This window comes from Muscardinus avellanarius, assembly GCF_963383645.1.
Source record: "Muscardinus avellanarius genome assembly, chromosome: 16".
Classification (NCBI taxonomy): Eukaryota; Metazoa; Chordata; class Mammalia; order Rodentia; family Gliridae; genus Muscardinus; species Muscardinus avellanarius.
Window position 1 is genome coordinate 69,968,091 of NC_137802.1, and position 17,152 is coordinate 69,985,242.

General features: G+C 51.6%; 2 protein-coding genes across 3 annotated transcripts; one reads left to right on the forward strand and one right to left on the reverse strand.

Annotated features, from left to right (window-relative positions):
• Window positions 1–1,423: 1,423 nt before the first annotated feature.
• JMJD6 (jumonji domain containing 6, arginine demethylase and lysine hydroxylase) lies at window positions 1,424–8,279 on the reverse strand (the record flags this gene model as incomplete). Of its 2 annotated transcripts, none has more annotated exons than XM_080712620.1 (7): window positions 1,424–1,460; window positions 2,554–2,681; window positions 3,320–3,458; window positions 4,678–4,813; window positions 6,057–6,343; window positions 7,450–7,838; window positions 8,151–8,279. In XM_080712620.1, 7 exons carry the CDS (start codon window positions 8,277–8,279, stop codon window positions 1,424–1,426), a joined length of 1,245 nt encoding a protein of 414 aa, XP_080568746.1. The 2 variants fall into 2 exon arrangements, with proteins under 2 accessions (XP_080568746.1, XP_080568745.1); XM_080712619.1 differs by lacking the exon at window positions 1,424–1,460 and adding an exon at window positions 4,159–4,247 and having other exon boundaries at window positions 2,550–2,681; window positions 4,716–4,813.
• Window positions 8,280–8,695: 416 nt separating this feature from the next.
• METTL23 (methyltransferase 23, arginine) lies at window positions 8,696–15,952 on the forward strand (the record flags this gene model as incomplete). Its single annotated transcript, XM_080714144.1, has 5 exons — window positions 8,696–9,136; window positions 12,664–12,768; window positions 15,275–15,512; window positions 15,591–15,675; window positions 15,787–15,952. The coding sequence occupies 5 exons, from the start codon at window positions 8,696–8,698 to the stop codon at window positions 15,950–15,952; spliced, it is 1,035 nt and encodes a 344-aa protein (XP_080570270.1).
• Between the last annotated feature and the right edge of the window lie 1,200 nt (window positions 15,953–17,152).

Sequence of the window (17,152 nt, forward strand, 5' to 3'; positions counted from 1 at the left end):
GAGCCGAGTAGCAACAGTGTGGAAAGAAAAGAAAAGCTTTTGGGAGATGGCAAGAAGGGTCTCTTAAGAAGCAGGAGAAGGAGCACCATTCAGATATTACTACAGAGAGATTACGCATCCCGGGTACCTGAAGACAGCGTGGCTCACCACAAGGCCGGAGGGAGCCGCTGCTAGGGAGAGAAGGCAGTCCTGGCAGCGAGCCCCGGCGCTGCCTGAGGCCCAACCCAGCCAGAGGGGTTGGCATTTCAAGATACAGAAACCTGGGCTACGAGAAGAGAGGACCAGCCTCATGAAGGCTCAGGATTCGGGAGTCAGAAACGACAGCCTGCCTGCGAATAACATCTGTCAGATCCCTGAGTTTCCTCATCGCTCCTGTTTGAGGGGGATTCTGAGAGGCAGCACTGCGCGGCTCACACACCGCCAGACGCCCCTGCTCCTCCAATGCGAGCGCGCCTCCCACGCACATGCACACGCACGCGGCAGGAGACAGTGGGCGCTGACCTGCTAGGGGGAAGGCCTTGAAGAGCCCCCTCTATTTGGATTTAAATTTACGTGACCTCAGGGATAGTTTAAGGCAAGCGGGTGAATGTAGAGGGCAAGAGAGGAGTTTGCTGGTCAATCCCAAATACCCCACCAGCGCTATACACGCACAAGTACCTAGAGACCACAAAGACTACAAGCACCACCCCTAAAGTTCTTTCCTGCACTCGATGTCTGTTGGTGAAATGAATGGGGGACACCGGTTGTGAAGTCCCCCCAGAGTGGGAACTCCTACTCATGGACCACGGGGGGAAATGGAACCCATCCATTACAACTTGGCCTCTTTATAACTCAAGTTCTGAAACAAACATAATGAACACCTTTCCCACTCTGTCTGCAAACAGAAGACCCCAATGTGTACCCCCCCCAATACACGAGACACCCCTGAAACCTCACAGCCCGACTGCGGAGAGGATGAGGGGCCTGGGACGGTGCTGAGCAGCGGGTGAGGTACTGCCCACGCTGGCCACTGCCCCTCAATGTGTCTGGACAGTGGTGACATCCAGGAAGGCAGCAGACACTAGCAGTACTTACACGCGCTCGGCCCTTGCACAGACCAAAGTCCGCTTACCCGGAAAGATGGTGCTCCTGTGGCCGTGTGGCCGGTCGACCCGTGGGCTTCTGAACAGGACAACAGAGAGCCTTCTTACCAATGCCACGGTAGTGCCAGTGTTCCACTGAGCTCCAGGGCTTTCCAACTTCTTGATAATCTAGTTTTAGTAAGCAGTAAAACCAGCATCTGACTGAAGACAGGAGCTTGGACCAGAGAAGGAAGATCCAAATTCAGAGAAGACAAGGAGAGGGTAGGAGCAGAGGACTTGAGAACTGAGCTGGTGGCAGCCAACGGCGTACGTGGAGCCACTCAGGGAGTCTCTGTGCTTGCTCAGGGGTGAGCCCGGCCTCCGCAAGTGTCCCTAATCCTGCCAAGGAAAGCACAACTGCCTGTAATCAGCAGGTTGACAGCACAGCTGGGCAGGGCTGGACGCGACGTTAATGGCAGAGCTCTTGGGGATGCCTGTGTTGAAGCAGGGCTTTCTCTAAAAAATCGTACACCTTACAAAGTCACACATGAAGTATATAATAGAAACAGCCTTAAAAGGCAAGAGGAGAAACCTAAGTGCGGCTGTGAAGAGAACACCTAGGGCTGAGAAACGCACATTCCCAGCCTGATAAACACACTTGACTTCCTCATGGAATCCCACCCAGACCAGAGAGAACGGAAACAATGGAAGGAAGGAATATGGGTCCTCAGCCTTCATAAAGCATCTAAGAAGACACTTGGGTGCTTGGAGATCAAAGACTGTAAGGGGAACGTCACCTGTAGCGGCGAAGGACTTCACACACACAATCCTGCGAATCCCAGCATTTTACTACCCCCCAACCCACCTCTGAACACCTGGGCCAGTGTGTTTAAAGACCCAGATGCGTGCAGTGAACGAACACCTTTGCCGTGGGCCTGCTACAAACGGCTCGATGGCAGGTATTGGCATGCCGATTTCCTTACTGACTCTGAAGCTTCAACCTATTTAGATTTTATCTCGAAAACAAAACCCAAATCCCACGATTGGCGGTATGAGTAGGTGTCCTAAGGAATCAGCTCCCGCTGCGGCCGAGGCCTCACCTCGGGGCTCGGGTGCCCGCAACTTTTGCTGTCCCCGTAGGCTCTGGCTGTGGCCTCCACACCAGGACACATCGCGGAGCAACTGCTCCCTGACTACCAGGAGAGGGCAACACGGAGGTGTGGACACACAGGAAAACGCCCTCGGTGAAACGGCTCATGTTTATTAAATAGTATAAAGGGTCTCCTGGCACACCCCGCCCGCCCTTGCTTTCAGGATAAAACAAGCCTCCTTCGTTTGCACAGGCGGCCGCACGTGCCCAGCAGGAGTCAGTCCCCAGAGCGTCCTGTCCCCTGGCTTCCTGGCCTGCGGGGCCCGAGGGGCTGTCCTCCCTGGACCCGCCCTCGCCGCCAGCGTGTCCTCGTGCAGGCGACAGCCGCGAGCATGCGGTCACCTGGAAGAGCTGCGCTCTTTGCTCACGCAGTCGTCCTGCGAGGTGGTGTCCCCGTTCCCCACCATGCCGCACGTCCTCCTCTTCTTCCTGCGGTGCGTGGTCCCATCGCCTTCAGACCCAGACTCACCCTGGACATGGGAGGGAGAACAAGAACTCAACCTGGATGCAGCCCGTTCCCGTTTCTCCACGAAACAAACCTCTGACCTCAGGCACGCGCGGACCTTGAGCCCTTTCCCCAGATGTTCCTGGTTCTCTAAGAACCAGAGATTTCCCTGTGTGCCAAGGCCCCCACCCCGTCTCTCAGGGGAGGCTACGGGTTTGAAACCAAGTTGGCAGTCTGAAATTACATACTAAATTTCATTCCACCAGCACAGAGCTTGGTGTGCAGAAGTACACAAGCACCGCACTTAGCAGTCTGCCCGTGGCCCCTGCCCCACAGAAGACTATTTTCAGCAGATTTTTGTGACATTAAGAGGTAAGAATTTCCCCTGTAAGGGTATAAGACCCTCTAACCCCATTACTGAGAACTTAGAGCAGGCCATGGATTTGTGGAGTTTCGACAGGAAAGACTTTCCCTGTGGGTTCTGAGGTCAGAATGATGAGCTCGCATCCTGACACTGCTGCCCGCTAAGGTCGATGTCCCCCACCTGACACTTCTGCAGGTGTTCACAGTTCACACGTGTGTACAAAGTCCAACGCCGGGCAGTCCTTGAAGAGGCTGACACCTCACACCCCCCCTGGGGTGGGAGCTGCAGGCGGGCCTCACCTCTGAATCGGAGTCTGATGAGCTGGAGCTGGAGGAGCTCGAAGAGTCGCTGGAGCTGTCGGAGGCGATGCCTGTGGACTCCTGGAGGTCGACCGAGTCCGCTAGGACGGCTAGCTCAGGGTGCTCCTGCTTCAAGATCCTGAGAGGCAAGAGAGGGTTCTCAGCGCGGTGACAACACCCACACACGCCGGCTCGGACTCAAACGCAGACTGAATGGCTCAGGAAACGCCCAGTCTGACTCAGAATGGCTCCTGAGCAGCAGTGAGGAGCCGCAACCCTGGGCCGGGCACACCCTAGCAGCTGACCCCGTCTTCCTGGAGCTACACCCTAGATCCGTGTTCACGGCCACGGCCACTGCCGAGCGCGGCCATCGGCCACTGGAGGCAACGCTCCTGCAGCTGGTCTCGGTTCCCCTTTCCTCCTGACCTTCGACCTTTCCTAGCTCGTGTCTTTAAAATACCCTTTCCTTTTCACAGCACAGTGATAATGGTGGGGTTGGGTTTGGTTAGATTCTACTTAAAAGAGCAGAAACAATTAGGCTTGTAAGAAATAAGTTGTCAAATAAGAGACCGTCCCCCCTCACTTGGAGGATAAGCTGAATTAACGGTAAGAGCAGCAGCCCGCCCCGCAGAAACCTACCTAACCTGGCACCCACTGCAACCAGCCACAAAAGACCTGCTGCCGGGCCAGGCCTCCAAGGGGTCGCGCTGCAGCGCTTGGCGGTCTGTGGGGCGGTGGAAGCGGGCCTCGGGTGCCCGAGATCTGGGGACAGAAGCCACCACCCTGCTGCCCTCTCAGCAGGGAGGAGCGCACTGAATGAGCCAGGATCCCTCTCTTACCCAGAGAGCTGGTCCCTCCAGGTCAGGGTTGGGACACAGTGGCACGGGGTGGCTGGGGGTGGCTTGCACTGCCGCTGCCCGTGCTGTGTCTGTTCTGTGGATAAACAGAGGAGCTAAGTCTCCAGGGCAGTCACCTCACTCATAAGAACTAAGGCAGTAAGTTCAAATGGGAATAATGCTTCTGGGTAAGAAAAATAACCCAAATAAGCCCGAGAAAAGGGCTTCTTTTGCTGGCTAGGGCTAGCTTTGAAAGCAAACAAACACACCAACAAAAGAAAACACAGTGTGAAACAATCCCAGTTAGGACCACTGAGTGAGCGGCTCTGACCACGCAGAGCCTCGGCCTGCCACTCCCGGGAACTGGCCCTGCCTCGGCCCTCTCCTCTGCCGACTCAGCAGCCCGGCTTCCCCAGGCCTCTCGAAAGCCAGCACGGAGGACACTTTCCCCGCCATTTCTGGGGTAGGAACGGAAACAAAGCAAGAGAAGAAGGAAAAAAAAAAAAAAAAACCACCTCTCACCTATACCATTTCCTGGATAGCTTTGGTCTCCCTCTTACCGTCTTGTGCCACACAACAGGAAAGTTGGTGCTGCTGGCAAAGTTCTGGGTGATAGCAATGGTGGTGTCGAGATTGAGGACAACGTGCCACCAGCCTCCTGGAACACAATACGCCAACAGTTCAGCAGGGTTTGGGCCTATACACGACTACTGTGTGACCCAAGGCATTCCTGTCCCTAAGGAACAATCAGATACAAGCGATGCCCCGTGGTAAATCCTGCTCCTGACCCGAGTATTGCAAACGGCCTTTTTTTGAGGACAACGTGCCACCAGCCTCCTGGAACACAATACGCCAACAGTTCAGCAGGGTTTGGGCCTATACACGACTACTGTGTGACCCAAGGCATTCCTGTCCCTAAGGAACAATCAGATACAAGCGATGCCCCGTGGTAAATCCTGCTCCTGACCCGAGTATTGCAAACGGCCTTTTTGTGTAAATAGACTTCTAAGGGTACAGCCGCACCCATCTCTCTCTCTACCCCCTCTCCCTCTGGTGCTGGGGACAGAACCCGGGAGCATCTGACCTCTAAGCTACATCCCCCAAGCCCTATTTTATTTTGAAACAAGGTGTCACTAGGTTGCACAGAACCTAAGTTGCTAAGGCTGGCTTTGAACCTGTCATCCTCCTGCCGCAGCCTCCCACATACTGGGATTACAAGCATGCACTACCACCCCTGGCTATACCCATTTCTTGTAAGTACTGTCTATGGATGCTCTCCTGCTAAAGGGCAGAGTTGAGCAACTGCGACAGAACCCATGGAGCTCACAGGGCCTAAAATATTACTGTCTGGCCCTTTACAGAGAAAGTTTACGGATCCCTAGTGATCCACAGCTGTGACCCAAACCGTAAAGGTGGAAGAAAGACACTCGACGGAATACTGTCCTTTCGGTAAGTTTTACCTATCAAAGAGCAGCTGCCTGGTGTGGGATTTCCTTTCAATTCAGCTAGTGCCATGCTGTATCCAAAACCCTAGCTACTAGTAATGTGCAAAGCCCCGCGTCAATCCCTGGCACCAGAAACACACAAGAAAACCTCAAATCCCAATTTAGGGAAGCAAGCAAGAAGGTCATACCACACAAAGATGCCAGGTAACCACGGCGGACACAGTTACAGAAAGGGGATAGAACTCCTCAGCACTGGAGACTACCTTCTGAGTGGAGCAAAGACACTTTTCGGACCCATTCTATATATAGGTCTATTCCAAGATGCTAAGACAAATTACCTCGAAGAATGTACTTGGGTGGAATGTAGGTCAGTGGTAGAGTGAGGCCCGGTACACACAAGGCCCTGCATCCAAATCTCCCCCAACACACCTATAAGCTCTTCCAGCTCATCTATACCTGGGACAAACACAGTCTCTCCTGGTTTCTGTAAGATTTCCAAGGGCTTGAACTCAGGCGGCCAGGTTGGAAGCTGCGTCCGGGGGTAAATAATATTAAACCAGGTGATGGCCTCGTCTTGCTGGTTCCCTCCTTCTTCTCGGGTCACCTTGATCAGTTCTCGGGGCGTGCTCGTGGGAAACAGGCACCAGCGCTTGTGGCCCTGAACTAAGGCATTCCAGGCACTGGTCCCCAGAGGGTCAATGTGAATGCCGGTTCCCGAGCGCGGCGGCCCCATCACGAACCACCTACGGGTACAAACATCCAAGATAAGGGCAGATTAATTACACAGAAGCAAAAGTTGGTTTTTTTTTTTTTTGCGGTACTGGGGATGGAACCCAGGGGTGTTCTACCTCTGAGCTACACCCCCAGCCCTATTTTTTTAAATTTTAAGACAGGGTCTCACTGAGTTGCAAAGGGCCCACTAAGTAGCTGAGCTGTCTGTGAACTGGATCTTCCTGTTTCAGCCTCCCAGATGCTGGGATTACAAGCCTGTGCCACCACACCCGGCTTTAAGAATAGTGTGTGTGTGTGTGTGTGTGTGTGTGTGTGTGTGTGTTTTACTGGGGTTCCTGGAAGCCCTTCTACCTCCGGACTACACTCCCAGACCTATTTTATATTTTTGAAACAGGGTCTCTTAAGCCAGCGCCGCTGGCTTTGAACCTGCGCGATCCTCCTGTCTCCGCCTCCCAAGCGCGGGGATTACAAGCGTGCGCCACCACGCCCGGCAAGAGTAAGTTTTTATCTTACTTTATTTTGCTACTCAGGGGTTGAATCCAGGGGCATTCTACCCGAGTTACATCCTTAATCTTTTTTATTTATTTATTTTTTGGTGTTAGGTATTCAACCCAAAGGCATTCTACCTCCATGTTATACTCCCCAGTCCAATTTTATTTCTTATTTGGAAACAGGGTCTCACTAAGTTGTGGAGGGCCTCATTAAGTAGCTGAGGCTGGCCACAAACCAGCGTAATCCTCCTGTCTCAGCCTTCCAAGTACTGGGATTGTAAGCGTGTGCCACTATGCCCCGTATTTTTTGAGACAGAATCTCACTAGATCACCAAGGCTGGCCTTGAACCTGTGTAATCCTATTTTAGCCTCCCAAGTACTGGGAATACAAGCATGCTCCACCACGCCCAGCTTAATGGATCATTTAAATCACTTGGGCAGTTTTAGGAATCCTGACGACCCAGAGGATTCCACACCCATGAAATCAGGCTCCCCTCAATAGGACCTCCCTGTGTTAAGGTGAAGACGAGGGAGAATCACTCCGTTTCAAAAGGTCAACTGACTGAACCCTGACACCACCTACCGTGTAGATGAGACTTTAACCACTTAACTGCGGAACACTTTACCTATAGGGCGGCCGACGCTTCTCCCCTGCATACTGGAAAAGGTCATCGGTGAAAAACTTGGGCACCCTGTAGTCTTCCAACAGTTTCCTCCTTTTGGGGTGTTCCCCATAGCTGCTGTCAAAGATGTACAGGGGGCTGTCGTCGCGAGTGCTTTCCATGTACTCGATGTAGTATTTCATCTTCATCTTCACAGAGTAGCCATCGTTGTCCTCCCCACACTTGAACTTCTGGTTCCGGTATTTCCTCTTCAGGCGTTCCAGAGTCCACTTCTCCTGGGCAGACCAGCCCTCTTGGGCATTCAGCAGAACCACGGGTTTGTAAGGTCTTTCATACCGCTCCACGAATTCCTCCACGGACAGCTGTAAGGCGTCTGCCCTTTCCACGTTATCCTAAGGGAATCAGAAAAGCCGGACCCCGTTAAAAGATAAGTCCGGCGGCAGATACGGTGTCCCCCCGGGCGGGCCCATGCAAAGGTCTGCGGCGGCACTGGCCGTGGGCCGGGCTCCTCGGGGAGGGGAGGCGGCCCACGTGCGAGCCGGCACGTCGCCCCGCGCGCCCCTGCGGGAGGGCTGGGCGTCGCCCCCTCCAGCCCTGACAGCTCGGGCCGCCCCGGGGGCCGGGGCCCTCGGCTTGGGGGACAGGCCCGGCCGCCAGTGGCGAGCCCGCGCCAGGGTGGCCGCCCGCCCGCCCGCCCCGCTCACCGCCACGGCCGCCGGGCTCAGCGAGAAGCTCTCGTAGTAGTTGTGCCGCGTCCAGTCCAGCGAGTCCTTGAGCTCGGGCCGCGCACTGCGCTTGGCCTCGCGGATGCGCTTCTTGCTCTTGTGGTTCATCCTGCGCCGTCCCCAGCGCGCTCCGCGACGACCGGGCGCAGCCCGCTTCCGGCCCCGAAGCGCCCCTCCCCGGCCCGGCCGCGGTACCGAGACGCCCCGCGCTCCGGCCCGGCGCCTTTAAGAGCTCCTTCCAGAAAATTCACTGCCCAGCCACCTCCTGGGCCTCGGGTTGGGCGTGCGGCGGCCGTCTTCCCCGCCCCGCCTCGGCTCGCGATCCGCCATTGGCTTCGGCGCCTGGATCCGCCCTCACACGCACAGGGCGGGCGCCATGTTGGGAAGGTCGCGCCGCCTCGCCCCGCCCCGCCCCGAGCGCCGGAAGCGGCCGCGCTCACCACTTCCGGTCGCGCCCCCTCCGTGAGCTCCGGCCGCGGGCGCGCGCGCCACTTCCGGCCGCGCCTCCCCTCCCGAAGCGCCGGATGCGGACGCGCGCACCACTTCCGGCCGCGCCTCCCCTCCCGAAGCGCCGGATGCGGACGCGCGCACCACTTCCGGCCGCGCGGAGCCGCTCGCGCTCACTTCCGGCGGGGCCTGCCCGCGGCGTGCGCGGCCCGCTCCGGCTTTCTCTGCTCGCCCGGAGCCGCGCTTCGTCGCGGTCGCCGTGGGGTGGCCGCAGCCGCGCGAGGCAGCGGAGGCCCACGTGGCGCCGGGAGGCGGCCCCCGCAGCCCGGCCTGGCGCCCCGGCGTGCAGCCTGGCTGCCCTGCGCCCCCCGCCGCCCCCCGCCTCCTCGCGGCAGGCCGACGGCCCCGCGGATGAGCGCGGCCGCGGAGACCAGTTGGCCCGGGCCCAGCGCTTCCTCTTCTCGGGGGAGCCGGGCCCGGGGGCCCCGGGGCCCGTGCTGGAGGTCCGCGTCCCGCAGGTGTGTGCCGCCGAGGCCGGGAGCTCGGGCTGGGCCGCCCAGCGCCGAGGCTCCTGCTCATCAGGCCGGCCCCCGGGCAGAGGTTTGGTGGGGAAGCCCTTTGGCAGGTTGTCTTGCGTTACGGCGCTTGGGGGCCGTGCTAGCCAGGGGGCTTCTCCGTTTAGAGTATTTCCCGCCAGGAAAGGGGCGTTCTCGGCCTTTACGTTGTATCTTGTTGGAAGCGCGTAATTCGGGAGAGGCCGGGATAGGTAGCCTCAGTAATTTAGCGATACCCAGCAACCTAGCGAGACCCCGATTAAATTAGGAGCAAAAAACAAAAAATAAAAAGCTGAGAGTGGAGGCCGGGCGTGGTGGCGCACGCTTGTCATCCCCGCGCTTGGGAGGCAGAGACAGGAGGATCGCGCAGGTTCGAAGCCAGCCGCGCATGCGCGCTGGCTTAGGAGACCCTGTTTCCAAAAATAGAATAGGTCTGGGAGTGTAGCCCGGAGGTAGACGGGCTTCCAGGTACCCCAGTACCAAAAAAAAAAAAAAAAAGCAGAGAGTGGAGCTCGGAGTAGAATGTCCCCGGGATTCAGTCCTCAGTTGCACCCACGCACACGTAACAGACGCTTCGTCTTTGTCTCTCTCTCTTTTGGTACTACGGATTGAACCCAGGGCATTCTACCTCCGAACTACACCCTCGGCCCTATTTCATTTTTTACTTTGAAACAGTCTCACAAAGTTGGAGGAGGCCTCGCAGATTTGCTGAGGCCGCCTTTAAACCTGCAGGCCCGCTGTTCAGCCTCTCAAGCAGCGGGATTGCGGGCATGGCCACCGATCCTCTTTTCCTCTCTTTGCTGTCTTATTCTTCCTTTTGTGCTTGGGGTGGAATCCAAGGTCTCACGCTCACACATGCTAGGCACGTGCTACCATCGAGCCATTCCCAGCCCTAAGTCTCACCTCTGTGTAAGTTCTGGGAACAGATGCCAATCCTACAGCCCACATAGTTTCTTGGCAGGGGCTTCTTTGAGCTCATAGCTACTATACTACTTAATAGCGATAATTTCACGCTATGCTCTGGAGTTCTCAAAGCACATTTTTATTTTGGTGGTACTGGAGGCTGAACCCACGGGTGTTCAAGCACTGAGCTACACACTCCCAGCCCTATTTTTTCATTTTGTAACAAGGTCTCACTAGAATGGCTTTGCTAAGTGGCTTAGACTGGTCTTGAACCTGTGTTCCTTCTGTCTCAGCTTCCCAAGTACTGGGATTACAGGTGTACGCCACCAAGCTCAGCTTTTTAAAGCACTTTCATGTTAATAGCAGTCTGTGAGGTACTAACCATGTCAAAGAGGAAGAATTAGCTAGAGAGACTGGAGGAGAACTCTTCCTCTCTCGGCACGTCTGTCTTTGCCTGGGATTTGAACCCAGGGACATTCTATTTCTGAGCTACACCCCCAGCCCATTTAAAAAAAATTTTTTTTGGAAAAAGGTTTTCTAGGTTGCTGGAGATTACAAAATACTGAGATTACAGTTGTGTGCCACCATGACCACCTTATTCATTTTTTTTCTCCTGGTACTGGAGGTTGAATCCATGGGCATTCTACCTCTGAGCTATTTTTTATTTTGAGACGGGCTCACTAGGTTGATGAGAGTCTCAATACTTGCTTAGGCTGCCTTTGAACCTGTTATCCTCCTATCTCAGCTTCCCAAGTACTGGGATTACAGGTGTGTGCTACCATGCTTGTCTTAGGACTCATTCCCGATAGTGTCCAAATTTAAGATACTTTTGGGCATGGTGATGCACCCTTATGATCCCAGTACCTGGGAGGCTGAGACTGGAGGACCATGGTTCGTAAACAGCCTCAGCTACTTAGGCCCTTTGCAACATGGTGAGACCCTGTTTCAAAATAGAGAATAAGAAATTGGGCTGAGGGTGTAGCTCGGACGTAGAGTGTCCCTGGCTTCCATCCTCAGCACTGAAAAAAAAAAAAAAGAAAGAAAGAAAGAAAAGAAACAAAACATTTAAATTTGGGAGGCAAAGATGTTCTCTGGAAATAGTGACCCTTTTTCTTTTCTTTTTTTTTTCTTTCTTTCTTTTTTTTTTTTTTTTTTGGTGGTACTGGGGTTCCTGTAAGCCCTTCTCCCTCCCGGCTACACTCCCAGAACTTTTTTTTATTTATTTGGAAACAGGGTCTCTTAAGCCAGCGGGGCTGACGAGGAACCTGCGCCATCCTCCTGTCTCCGCCTCCCAAGCGCTTACAAGCGTGCGCCACCACGCCCGGCTGTGACCCTTTTTCTTTATACCTAAATCTGCACAACTGCCCTCTTCATACATCCGTCATTGCATCTTTATTGTGCTCCTTGGTAAAATTCACCAGGTCAGGTCTTATTCAGGCTACACCGAGTAGCGTATTTCAGCCACACTGTTTGTAACCTTCACTACCGAGGATTATTGAACCCTGGGGCATTCTACCTTTGAGCTACATCATTTCATGATCTCAGTAAGTTGCTGAGAGCTCCTAAATTGCTGGGGCTGACCACGAACCCGCGACTCTTGTCTCAGCGCCCTCTCCCCCAGGGTGCTGGGGTCACAGGTGGGCGTCACCACGCCCACTTAGGCACGTTGAGCGGATCGCATGATTAAGCTTGCACTAAGGTCCTTTCATCTTTGCTATGTTTACCTCTTTAGCCTCTTTCTCTTCTGCCTTACCAGGGGCATGTTTCGCTTTGGAGGACAGAAACACTTGAGTTGTGAAGTTTTATTGGTAACACTGGGTGCTTTGTGTCCTGCATCGAGTTTTTCCGATCACCCTGTTGAGACAATATTTTGCAATTGAGAAAACTGGACCAGTGACAGGTTTAGTGACTTGGATGAGATCATACACTAGTAAATGATTAGGGAGGCCCACTCCAGAGACAGGAGTGTGACTGCCTCCCCACATCCCAGGCTCCCATTCTTGCCCTTCCCACGGGTTTTGTGTGCTGCCTTCCAAACCAGGATTCAACTTCACGCACCCCTTTTCTAGGACGCCTTCCCAAGACCGTGCTGCTTGTTACCAGCAGGACAACTTGTGCTTGTGCAGAACTCCCCCACCCCCACGTCTTCTAATTGCACTTAGAATACTTTAATTTCTTCCTGTGGTCAGATCCCTGCCTTCCTCTGACTTCCAGGACACAGTGCCTCCAGTCCCGCCTGTCCTGCCCGGGGAGTCCAGTCCAACACGGGCCTTGCCTTCCTGCACCGGGGCCTTGGCCCAAGTCGTCTTCTGTCCTATCTACAGCAGCCACCTTGGGCCCACACCTGCCCCGCCCCCTTAGCTCATCACTGACCCCAAGTGGTAGTGGGCTCCAGACTCCAGGAGAGCCGTGCCCAGCACTGTTGAAGTGGCTTATCAGAGTGTTGCCGTTTCATATCCCCATGGCTTGTCAGCTGGAGATGACTGTCATTTTTGTAATGGACACCAGTGCCTGACACACGAGTGATTATTATAAACAGCTGCGTTTCCAGAAGGTATGTTTTTATGGAATATAAAAATTCTTTTCAGATCCTGCATCTCCAATACGGACTGTACGTGTGGCCCTGTGCTGTGGTCCTGGCCCAGTACCTGTGGTTTCACAGAAGATCTCTGTCGGGCAAGGCTGTATTAGAGGTACAAAGGACTTAGAAGTTTCTGAAATCCTGGGTTATGTCCAAGTTAGAAGCCTTTGTTAAATATCCTGGAAGCAAGGGTGGCCTGGCTTTCTTTTTTTTTGGTGTTGCTGAAGGTGGGTGAAATCCAGGGGCATTCTATCTATGAGCAGCACCCCTGCCCTATTTTCTTCTTATTTTGAAGCAGGTCTAAGTTGCAGAGGCTGTCTTTGAGCCTGTGAACTGAGATTACCAACATGTGCCACCATGCCTGGCTTAAAGCTTTTTATGCTGGGCACTGTGGTGCTTGCCTGTTGTCCTTGTACTTGGGAAGCTGTGACAGGAGGATCACCAGTTTGAGGCCAACTTTATTTGGCAAGTTAGTGAGAACCTGTCTTCAAAAACTTGTAGATTTTTAGTGCTAAAAAAAGTAACATACAAGCTCAGCATGGTGGTGCATGCTTCTAATCCCAGTATTTGGGAGGCTGAGACAGGAGGATCACAGGTTCATAGCCAGCTTCAGCTACTTAGTGAGGCCTCTGCAACTTAGAGGTCCTGCTTCAAGATAAAGAATAAAAAATAGGGCTGAGGGGCGTAGCTTGGAGGTAGAATGTTCTAGATTCAACCCCTAGTACTGAGAAGAAAAAAAAGTAACATACCACAAGTGGCCCACAAAGTTTCAAATATTTATGAACTGACTCTTTTAACAGGGTCTAGCTAAATTGCTGAGGCTGACCTCAAACTTGTAATCCTTCTGTCTCAGCCTCCCTCCCAAGCACTGGGATTTACAGGTGGGCACCACGATGCCCAGCTTGGTGATTCCTTGTCTAAATGAAGACCAAGTTTCTTGTTGGCAGTAGTGACCTTCAGAATCATTTCCGGGGGGTCTGATGGGGTCGTTGAGGCTCTCCTGGACCACTTGAAATGTGTCTTATTCAGGCTGCTGTAATAAAGTGTATTGGGTAGCTCACTAACAGTTATTTGAGCCTGGGGGCTGTGAACTCCAAGGTCAAGGCATCAGATTAGTGTTTGGTAAGGGCCCAGATTCCGGACTACAGATGGCACCTTCTGTGTCCGGTCTTGGGAGAAACAAGGCAGTGTTCCGTAGGCTTTTTAACGAAGGCCACTATCCCAGTGGGCGCCGACTCCATAGACTCCTTATCACACTACCATTTAGATTTTCAACTTGGTAATTTTGTAGACAAATACCGTCTCTTAAAAACATTGAGATTGGCTTTAAAATGTATCTCGTTCTTGGATTTTTCTTAGCATTTTACCTAGAGACTGCTGCAGGCGTGGAAAAATTAAACCAAATTTGTAGAAATGGAATGAACTTCTAATGGGCTTGCTCAAAGTAGTCTTAACTGTTAGACGTTCATCAAGTAGTTTATGCTCCTCCTCATTTCATACGAATGTCAATACAAACTGAAGTGCCATGTCACTTTTAAAACTGCTAGGAAGTCCCCTGGAGTAGAAGGAAACGCCCGAGCCCCTTAATATTCAAGAGGGAATGTAAGGGGCTTAACTTTCTATCCTTCGGACAGAGGATTCACAAAAGGAATTTTTGTGTGGGCCCCAAGCTACACCCCTTGCCCTATTTTTTATAAGTTTTATTTTTTTGGTGGTACTGGGGTTCCTGGAAGCCCTTCTACCTCCGAGCTATACTCCCAGACCTATTTTGTATTTTTATTTGGAAACAGGGTCTCCTAAGCCAGTGCTAGCATGGCTGGCTTCGAACCTGCACAATCCTGTTTCCGCCTCCCAAGTGCGGGGATTACAAGCGTGAGCTACCACGCCGGGCTTTTTTATTCATTTTAAAACAGGGTCTAAGTTGCGAGGAGGGCCTAAATAACTGAAGATGTCTGTGAACCGAGGACCTCAGGTAGCCTCCTGAATGCTGCAAAATTACAAGTGAGTGCCACCACCCAGGCAGGAATTCGCTTTTTGTGTAGTACTGGGGTTCCTGGAAACCTTTCTACCTCCAGGCTACACTCCCAGACCTATTTTATATTTTTATTTGAAGTAAAACTTAAGAGTAAGCCAGTGCAGCTGGCTTTGAACCTGTGCGATCCTCCACACCCGGCCAAGGAATTAACTTTTGCCAAGACAAATTTTGAGCCTAAGTTTAGATATTGACAAGCTTTGGAGTAAAGATGGGGTGTATCCGAACCCAGGGGCATTTATTTTACCTCCAAGCTACACCCTCTGCCTTACATTTTTTTAATTTTGAAAAGTTGCAAAGAGCCTCACTAAATAGCTGAGGCTGTCCATGAACTGATCCTGCTTAGCCCTCCCACCTCACATGGCTCCAAGCCCTATTCTTTATTTTGAAACAGGGTCTCACTGAATTGCAAGGGACCTAAGTAGCTGAGGCTGTCCATGAACCACAATCCTGTCTCAACCTCCCAAATGCTGGGATTACAAGCAGCTCCAATGGGCTGTATCTTAAATACAATTGAGAAAATTGCCGCATATCCCAAATTCGATTTCACTCCAGGCAATTCTCAGATATCTTTTTTTGTTGCTAGATTGGAGCTGGAGTGAGCCTTCCAGGAATTTTGGCTGCAAAGTGTGGTGCTGAAGTAATACTGTCAGATAACCGAGAACTGCCTCACTGTCTAGAAGTCTGCCGGCAAAGCTGCCATATGAATAACCTATCACAGGTGCATGTTATGGGACTGACATGGGGACATATATCTCAGGATCTTCTGGCCTTACCACCTCAAGATATTATTCTTGCATCTGATGTGTTTTATGAACCAGAAGGTAAACTTTTGCTTAGTAGACAATTTGGCAAGAGACCAAACATTGTAAAGAGGTTCACTTACAATGCTTTCTCCTCAGACTTTGAAGACATCCTCACTACAGTATACTTTTTGATGCAGAAGAACCCCAAGGTACAATTGTGGTCTACATACCAGGTCAGAAGGTGAGTGAACTGCAGTAGGTTGTAACAAAAATACATTTAGGAATAAAGCCAACACCTTAAAAGCAAAACAGAAAAGGTAGGAAACTTTAAAACAATTTATTTTTTTTTAAGTGCTGACTGGTCACTTGAAGCTTTGCTCTACAAGTGGGATATGAAATGTGTCCACATTCCTCTGGAATCGTTTGATGCAGACAAGGAAGAAATAGCAGGGTCTACCCTTCCAGGAAGACACACGGTTGAGATGCTGGTCATTTCCTACACAAAGGACAGTATCTGAATTAAGCCTACAAGCTGTTCTGGGGCCCAGTGTGGCCATTACACCAGGCCAGCTTATTGAGAAAGTACAATGGATTTGAAGATGGTCAAACCTCCTGCTTTTAAGATTATGTCACCCAGACAAATCATGAGCAACGTAACCACGAACAAATTAAAAAGTACCTACATTCAATAAGGACTTGGACTTGTCTCTTAATGGTAAAAGCGGGGCATAGGTTAGGTGGGGGCAGTACTCAATGGGCATCTCCCATTTTTTCAAGTAGGAAAAGCGGGTACTAACATTTTTAATCCTTACATTAGTCAGACATTCAAGAAAATTACACAGGTCTGTCAAATAGGGGGAAAAAAAAGACCAAGACATATTCTGAGAAAAGCTAACACCAAGAAAACATTTTAATTAAACTACAGAAACAATGGTTATAGTACAGAATATTCATAAGATACACCATGTTTTAAGTACTTACAAAGTTACAAACCATTTGCTTCCTTAACATTTTCCACATTTTAAGTTCATACATGAGGGCGATCAGATTTACCATTTTGGGAGGGGAGGGGAAAAAAGGTGTATTTATCACCAGCTAGATGTGCTCACTGTATGCTCCGTTATCTATATGCAAGGCCCGGGTGACTGGAAGTGCAGTTGTCAGGCATTTTAATAAACTGGACAGCCATTTGTTTCTGCACGACAAGGCATCTTTACACAGGAGCAATCAGGAGAAAACAGGAAACAGCCAAGCACTCTGCACTGCAACACGCCACCTTAACAGCTAACCAGCATTACTCAACTGCTACACAACTGCGCCTAGTGCACAAAAATACATAAGAGAAGAGATTAGAATTGTGTTTGGTAAACAATCCTCTTAAAAAAAAAAAAATCAAGTCTTTTCACCTGAAAAGTCTTTTACACAAATTTGGGTTCAGATTACCATTTAGACTGAAGGTAAACAACATATACAAATTTACACCAACTTTTGTAGGTTTTTTTTTAATTTTAAGGAATGAAGGCAATGTTGAGTCAATCTCTTGACAGCTTTAGGCTGTATGTAATGGCTGCACACGTTTCCTTAAAAGCCAGGAGACCACAAATTAGGTTACCAATCTGTTTAATTTCAAACAAAAGAAGTCAGCACTACATAAACAAAATGAAATTTTACCTCAAATATCCAATCCAATAATGAAATCTGAAGTCGTTTCACCTCAC